The 7,716-nt window shown below is 57.7% G+C and overlaps 1 protein-coding gene across 1 annotated transcript; it reads left to right on the forward strand.

Annotated features, from left to right (window-relative positions):
* Window positions 1-2,775: 2,775 nt before the first annotated feature.
* On the forward strand, window positions 2,776-7,342 carry LOC133627131 (coiled-coil domain-containing protein 63-like). The gene is made up of 11 exons (XM_062010341.1): window positions 2,776-3,252; window positions 3,469-3,608; window positions 3,768-3,957; window positions 4,093-4,212; window positions 4,690-4,871; window positions 5,200-5,381; window positions 5,543-5,748; window positions 6,039-6,113; window positions 6,304-6,496; window positions 6,710-6,904; window positions 7,000-7,342. Exons 1-11 carry the CDS (start codon window positions 3,145-3,147, stop codon window positions 7,077-7,079), a joined length of 1,671 nt encoding a protein of 556 aa, XP_061866325.1. The 5' UTR covers window positions 2,776-3,144; the 3' UTR covers window positions 7,080-7,342.
* Window positions 7,343-7,716: the final 374 nt, after the last annotated feature.

Below are 7,716 nucleotides of genomic sequence, written 5' to 3' on the forward strand. Positions count from 1 at the left end.
AATGCTGAGGCAGATGATTAGAACACAGTGACCTGCTCAACTCTCTGTTCTCCCTGATTTGAAGCATTTCATCAAGTACCTCCCTAACACTTGTGTTTATTACCTTCAAGGAGGAAGAGACAAGGCCCTGTTCACATCCTTTGCATCTTGCTAGCAAAATCACCTTTTAGAACTATGGAAGCACAGAGTTTCAAGACAACTGTCATGAAACACCAAGTTGCTCCAAAAACTCATGCTTGCACAAGGATTTGGGCAATTCAGTTTGGGAGCTGATAAGTAACACGGGTTTGGCAGGGTTTTCATGCTGGAGTGTGATTTTACTCTCTGTACAACATTGTCTGAGAAGGGTTATCACTTGAAACACTCCTGGGCACACCACACTGTGCACAACTACCGCTGCACAGCTGGTCTACCAAAACAGACCTGAAAAAGACCTTCTACTTTGCCCCAAATCAAAGGAGGAGGAGAATCTTTACACCCCCTGCAGGTGATTTTTTCCCCTCTCTTTCATACCACACAGATCTCCACCTTGGCAGCTCATTCCTGTCACCTTCCCAGACAGACATCATTCCAGGGAAAGGAGAAGTCCAGTGCATTTTAAATGACCAAAGAGAATGGTGTTTACTCAGCAATTCACAAGTTAGCATTTGACCCAAAATGCTGTGTTTGCTACAAGGCACTACTATTTTGACCTTTCTGGGAAAAAAACCCACAAGTATCAAAACGACCAGCTGCCACCAAGAGCCATCCTTACTCTGTTACAAATATCTTTGCAAGAGACATTTCAGAAGGAACACAAGAGAGCAGGAGCACAAGTTACGAACACTGGTCACTGGTCTAAATCCTGAAAGACAATCACCGTCTCTAACAGTCCAAAACCACAGCTGAAATCTCAATACAGGAATTTCAGTTCAGTTCTGGCACCTGATGCAACATCAGGTAACATCTTTGGGTGCACAAAGCACCTCTTAAGACATCTTGTCAGGAAACCTTTTAAAGCCTGATTCACAAGCCACATCTCCTCCAGACAAGTAACACAGATATCAGCTGGGTAAGAACAGAACCTACTGACATAGTGCAGCTCGCTGTTTCAACAAGAGAAACCATTCAGAATCATTCCAGTCTCGTTCTAGGATGATCTTAATCCACATGAAGAAAATCCACTTTGGCAAAACTGCACTAGTTATATTCCGGCTCCGGCCCGGCCCCGACGGGCTCTGGGGGCACCGGCCCGGCCGCCCCCCGCCACGGCCCCCCGCGCCGCGCCCGCCCCTCACCCTCCAGCAGCCGTTGGATGATGCTGTCGATGTTGAGCTTGTCTATATCCGCCATCGCCTCTCAGCGGCCGGGCGGACCCCGACCCCCCCCTCCGCTCGCCGCTCCGCCGGCGCCACTCCTCTCCGCGGCCCGTCTCGGCTTAGCTCTGCCTCCGCTCCTCTCCTCCCCGCTCTCCTCCTTCCCGTCCCTCGCTTCCCCCCGCGCCCCCCTCGGCCGCCGCTCTCGGCGCAGCCGCCACCGAGCAAAATGGCCGCCGCGGCCCCGCCGAGCTCGCGCGGCGCACGGATCCGCGGCGCGCGCCGCAGCGGGAACGCTTTGTAGGGCGGCCGGGGCGGGGCGGGGCGGCGGCGACCGGCGGCTGTGCGTGCCCGCCACCGCGCGATCCTTCCGCCACCGCCACGCAAAATAGTGCGCTGCTGCCACTGTCCGCTCCCGCCGCTGACCCGGGCTCCGGCCCGGCCCCGCTCAGCCCCGGCCCGAACCAGCAAAGCCTTCGGCAGCTGCTTGTGGCGGGACGCTCTGGCTGCGCTGGCTCCGCAGCGGGAACGCTTTGTAGGGCGGCCGGGCCGGGCCGGGCCATGGCGGCAGAGAACGGCTGCAGCGATCCTTCCGCTCGCAACACGACAAATAGTGCGCTCTGAGGGCGCCAAAGTGTCCCTGTGAGGTGAGGGAGCCCTGGCCCAGGCTGCACAGGGACGCTGTGGAGGCTCATTCCTTGCACGTCCTCAACACTCGCCTGGACGCGCTCCTGTGCGACTTGATCGAGATGGGACCTGCTTGGGCTGTGGGGTTGGATGGGATGGTCTCTAAAGATCCCTTCTGACCCCACCATTCTGTGAATCACTCGTTTCACACTTCTGCTATTCTTTTGCTTCACATGTAGCTGAGCTACAAGCAATTAAGTGAGTTTCTGTTCCTCAACTGGATTGCATTTGCAAGGGAGGTCTGTGCAGGCCTTTCTTGTTTGGGAGGACTGTATTTTACCACAGGGTCTTTCACATTTTTGCCATGCGCACATAAAAAACTACCCGAAACTGTTTTGTTTGGACAACAAAGATTTCTTTCTAGAGGGGGAACAATCAAGGAAACCCCTTTGTGCTTTGACTCTGCACACGGGCTCGAGCGTTCCATCATTTGGAAGCTTAAGGTCCATCTGTTCCTTCCTCTTCTGTTTTGTCTACAATGTGCTTTCTAGTTTGCTGAACACAAGATGATGTTGGGTTCCTCTCAGCAATGGCTGTGATGTGGTGGCTGCTGCGTGTCCACGAGCAAAGGGAACACAAAGCAGGAAGGCCCAGGAGCTGGCTGTGGGGCCAGCAAGGAAGGGGAGGGAAGGGCAGCTCCTGGGCCCCAAAGCGCTGCTGGGGATGGCGAAGCCGGGGCTGCTGCTTCCCAACGGAGGGAAAGGCTTCAAAGCCCGAGGTTATGGGATAGATCAGACACTGTCTCTGCAGGCTTCACCACCTCAATGTCTTTAATATGGAGAACCCCGTACGTGGACGTCCCTTCATATGGAGACCCTTCCACACGATGATGTCATGAGCAGAACCCTCCCACATGGTGATGACATGAGCAGAACACTTCCACATGGTGATGACATGAGCAGAACCCTTCCACACGATGATGTCATGAGCAGAACCCTCCCACACGGTGATGACATGAGCAGAACCCTTCCACACGCTGATGACATGAGCAGAACCCTCCCACACTGTGATGTCACACTGATGTGGTGGGCACCAGCCAGTGCCTGTTGCATAAAGTGCAGAGCACTGCAGGGTGCAGAGCAGAGCAAGCAGCAGATGCCTGACGGCCTCTTGCCTCTCCTCTCTTCCCTTGCGGAGCAAGTGGAGGAGTGTTCTGGGAGAAATGAAGCGTTCAAAGGTTGAAAGTGGGGCCCAGTCCCAAAGGAGATTACTCCAGAGCCACTCTGGACTATCTTCTCAAGGGATATCCTTTTTGGATCTGAGTTTTGAGGTGCGTTGGGCCAGGCAGTCAGTGGGGAGCCAGGCTGGCTCTTGCCAGCAGGCTATGGGGCTGATTCTGCCTGGGCTCCTGTGCCAGGGCTGAGGCTGTGGCCTGACGTTTGGCAGCTGGGGGAGGCAGGGGTGGGAAATAGGGCTGGGAAGGGCTTTTGGTTGGCAGCACAGAGCTGAACGTTTGCTCCAGTGCCCAAACTGTCCCTCTCTCTAGCAGCGGCTGCCGTCGTCCTTGAAGATGGCTGAGAAGACGGTTGAGGCTGAGATGAGGCGCCAGCACATCCAGTTTCAGACAGCGCTGGACAGGAAGAAGTTTTATGCTGACCGTGTGAAGCAGCGACTGCAGGCGCAGCGGTGAGTGCAGCTTCGCTGCCTGCCCTGGGCTCGGGAAGTTCCTCCCTGCCCTGGGCTCGGGAGCTGGGGACCCTGGTGCTGGGATGGCGGGGGCTCAGGACCTGCTCTGGCCCTGCAGCTGGGATGTGCTGAGTGGCATTTGTTGTACCGTTTCCACAGAGAAGAGATCAAGTCCCTGACTCGGGAACACGAAGACAGGGCCTTAACACTGGCTCAGATCCTGTCGCAGAGAAACGCTGAGCTGGAGGAAAGGAAATGTGAGGAGCTCCAGCAATGTTTGCAGGCCAAGTATCAGTATGACTTACTGATCAGGGAGAGAAAAGCCCTGTTAGCTGACCTGGACAAAGAGGTAAGAGCCTGGCTGAGCATGGTAGAGCAGAGAGAGTCCCAGAGCGAGCCCTAGGGCTGCAACTCCTCCATGTCAAAGGCGTTGACTTCAGGCCTTGAAACTTAAAGCTGCCTCTATGTGTGTGTGTGTATGCAGATCCTGGAGCTGGAAGAAAAGGTGGCAGTGCAAAACCAGAGAGCAGTGAAGGTGAGGCAAGCCACAGATATGTCCAGGCTGGAAAAGCAGAAGGAGACCCTGGAGATGCAACTAAACCACGTAAGCAAACACCTTGCAGAGCTTTGCAGACCATGTGTGGGGCCACGCTGGGGCCTGTGTGCAAAAGGCCTTTTGCTGGGGCCAAAGGGAAATGATGCATTTGGCTTTCACAATGTGCATAAAGGCCCTGGCTTGTTCCCCTGGCCTGATTGCTGCCAGAAGGTCTCCAAGGCTCTTTCCAGCTGGGTGACCTCAGTGCAGCCCTTGTGCCATGCCAAGACGCCGGAAGGTCTGCACCTGTGTAGTGATGAAACCGAGCTGCCTGAAGCCACCTTGCCCTGGGTGAGGGCAGCATCAGGTCTCTGCCATGAGCAGCCTGGCCTGCTGATGCCTCCTGTGTCTTGAGGAGGGTGGTGGTACAGGGACAACTTCAACTCTGCAGCTGTGTCTGTCCCAGCCCTGGCCAAGGGTTTTCAGCAGAGACTTGAGCCCCAGGATCCTGCAGCAGCTCCAAGCCTTTTGCTTCTCTGTCTCCAGGACACTGTTCATTTTGACACAATCGTGGCCAACAATCGGGAGATGCAAGAAAACAATGAGAAACTGCAAGCTCACAAAGCCATTCTGGACAACTGGTACCTGAAGCACCAGCAGCAGCTGCAGGATCAGAGGAGGAAGATGATCACTGCTGTGATGGAGTCCACAGAAGCCTACAGGCAGCGGTAGGTGCCCCTGTCCAGCCCCTGTGGCAGAGGCAGCACTGAGAGGCAGAGCCAGCGGGGACTGTGGCTGTGAAGAGAGAGCGATGGCAGCTGCAGAGGCAGGACTGACCAGGGGCCCATGGCTGCTAAGGGCTGGGGGTAGCAAAGCCCAGAGAGCTCTCCCTGGGCTGCTGGCCTTGGGCTCAGGCAGCTGCATGTGGAGGGGAGCTGGGCCAGGTGCCCAGCATCATGGGGGCTTTCCTGGCTCAGGCCCAGTGGTGCCTGGGAAAGGCCAGGAAGACAAATCCTTCAGCTTAGGCATGGTGTAACCTGCTGCTCCCACGTGCAGGAAGGAGACCCTGGCCAGGATTTCGGTCATCGAGGAAAGACACAGCAAAGACGCTGTTCTGTTCAAGAATGAGCTGCAGGAGCGGCAGCGTCTCCGTGAGCACAGGGACAAGTTAAGAAGCTTCATGAGCACCAAGCTGGCTGATCGCTCTCAGCTGCTGCAAGAGGCTGACAAGAGAAGAGGTATGAGATGGGAGCAAAACAGATGCAGCTGGGAGCACAAATCAAGAGGTGCCCCTGGGGCAGAGGCAGGGCTGGGAGAGGCTGGGAGCTGCCCCTGTGGGCAACCTCTGCCAAGGGCAGCCTGTGGCAACATCACAGCCTGGGCTCTGTCTGTCCCTCAGCCTTGAAGGCAAGAGAGCTGGCCAAGCGGAAGAGAGACGTGGAGGCAGTGTACCAGCATATACAGGAGATAGCAAAGGATGGCAACATTGAGGAAATGCTGAAAGACTTCAGGAGGAATGAGAAGAAAAGCACTGCCCTCTACAACCATGCCATGAAGCTGGTTGATGAGAATGAGAAGCTGAAGCGGTTGATCAAGGATGTGGAGGTGTGTTCCAGGCTAAAAGTGTGTCAGTGCTGCCACCGTGTCCCCTGGAGAAATAGTGCAGCAGCCAGGAGGGCCGAGAGCTGCCTGGGAGCTGCGTGGGGCTGCCTGGAGTGAGAACTGCTGCCTGGTGTGGGGTGCTCAGCTGCCCTCCTGGCCCGGGGACAGCGGTCCCCAGAGGGCTGGAGTGGGATGTCCCTGCTGCTGGGGTGGGGGGACGGTCCCCAGGCTGGCTTGGGCCCATGTGGTGGGCACTCAGCCAGGGCCCCCTGTCCTTGCTTGTGTTGACACAGGAGGAGATGTCGGCCATTGTGAGGCAGGAGGAGGACGCTCAGAGCAGGAACCTTCACATTCTGCAGGAGCTGGAGGTACAGCAGCCAGACTTTGCCTGTGTGAGGGCAGCAAAGCCTTGGGTGTGCCAGCACGTGTCCTGGGCACTCTGGGCTGGCCTGTGGCTGCAGAGCCTGGGCAGCAAAGGGCCCTGCCTGGGCTTTGGCAGCCCTGTCTCCCCGGGCAGGGGAGAGCTGCTGGGACACCTGACATACACTTTGCCAACAGGACAACCTGGCACAGAGCTTCGTGGCAACCAACAAGAGTGAGAGCAGATGGCAGTCAACCAGAGAACAACTGGACCAGCTGCAGCCCGTCGTGGCAGCTGTGCTGGAAGCTGTGGGCTGTGAGGCCAGAGAGATCCTGTGGCAGCTGGGAGCAAAGGGGCAGGTGGTGGATGAGAACCTGATGCAGTGTCTGGGTGAGTTGTGGCTGCCCATCTTACCAGGCCCTGGGCTGCCAGCCCCCGCTTTCAGGGCCATCAACTGAGCTGTCCCACACGGGGTCCCTCCTGTGGCACGGGCTCGGGGCCACCCGCAGGCCCTGGGCTGGGGCATGGGGCGGGTGGGTGCGGGCAGGGCCCGGGGCAGTGCCTGGGCTGATGAGGCTTCCTCCTCCCGTCCCTCGCGTGCAGAGCTCTTGGAGAAGAGGAGCAAGGAGCTGCTGCTGCAGCAGGCGGTGCTGGAGCACATGGAGGGAGCTGCTGCGGGTCGGCCCCGCTCCGCCTCCATGGTGTCTGACAGCCCCAATCTGCTGGAGGAGATAGAGCAGGCCCAGCCCAGCTTCACGGTCCCTGGGATGCGCAGCGTCCCGGACACCATCGAAGCCTGTGAGTGTGGGAACTGGGAGGGTGGCGGGGCAGTGGCACCGGCCATGTGCCAGCCGTGGGGCGGGCGCTGAGTGACGTGGGGCTGTGTCGCGCAGGGGAGGAGCCGCTGGAGCGGGAGCAGCTGCGGGGGCTGGTGCTGCAGAGCCGGGAGCAGCAGCCGGGCCCGGAGCCCTGAGGTCCGCGCCGTGGTCTCCTCCTCGTGGCCTCTGGCAGCCGTGGATTCCTGTTCCCCCCTTCTGAAGTGACTCGTGCCTCTTCGACTTTGACCTTTGCTTCCTCCCTGCTCACCACTCTCCTGCCTGGGACCACGTGCTGCGTTTGGCTGCTGCTGAAGGAAGGAGCCAGCCTGGAGGAGCCATGGCAGTTTGCTTCGTAGTCTGGCTCTGGGGACAGACTGCAGAGTGCACCCTTTGCAGAACATACGTGTAGAATAAAGTAGTGACTTAAAAGAATTCAATTGAGAAATGCTTTGGTGACATTCCTGGGAAAGCTCTGTGTGAAATCTCTGTCCCCACTGGTTTGGCCTCACTGTACAGTAAACAAAGTGGTATGATGAGACACTTTGTTTACTGTAAAGTTGCTCAGGACCTGGCCATGTTTAGAGAAAAAAATTCTATAGAGCATCAAAGAATCATTGTGGTTGGGAAAGACCTTTAATGTCATGGCCGCGGCCTGGCTTGTCCCGCGGCGCTCGTGTTGCCGCGCCGCTGCTGCCCCCTGCTCGCAGCGCGCTGCCGGGGCCGCGTCGGGACCCGCCGGCCGCCCCTTCTCCTCGCCGGCCGCTGCGGGGAGACGCTGCCCTGGGGGGTGTT

Source organism: Colius striatus, chromosome 17 (genome assembly GCF_028858725.1).
Source record: "Colius striatus isolate bColStr4 chromosome 17, bColStr4.1.hap1, whole genome shotgun sequence".
Lineage (NCBI taxonomy): Eukaryota > Metazoa > Chordata > Aves > Coliiformes > Coliidae > Colius > Colius striatus.

Coding starts and splice junctions, on each gene's coding strand:
- LOC133627131 (XM_062010341.1), top strand. CDS start 3,145: ATGAAGCGTTCAAAGGTTGAAAGTGGGGCCCAGTCCCAAAGGAGATTA. Junction 3,253..3,468: donor TTTTGGATCTGAGTTTTGAG/GTGCGTTGGGCC, acceptor CCCTCTCTCTAG/CAGCGGCTGCCGTCGTCCTT. Junction 4,213..4,689: donor TGGAGATGCAACTAAACCAC/GTAAGCAAACAC, acceptor CTCTGTCTCCAG/GACACTGTTCATTTTGACAC.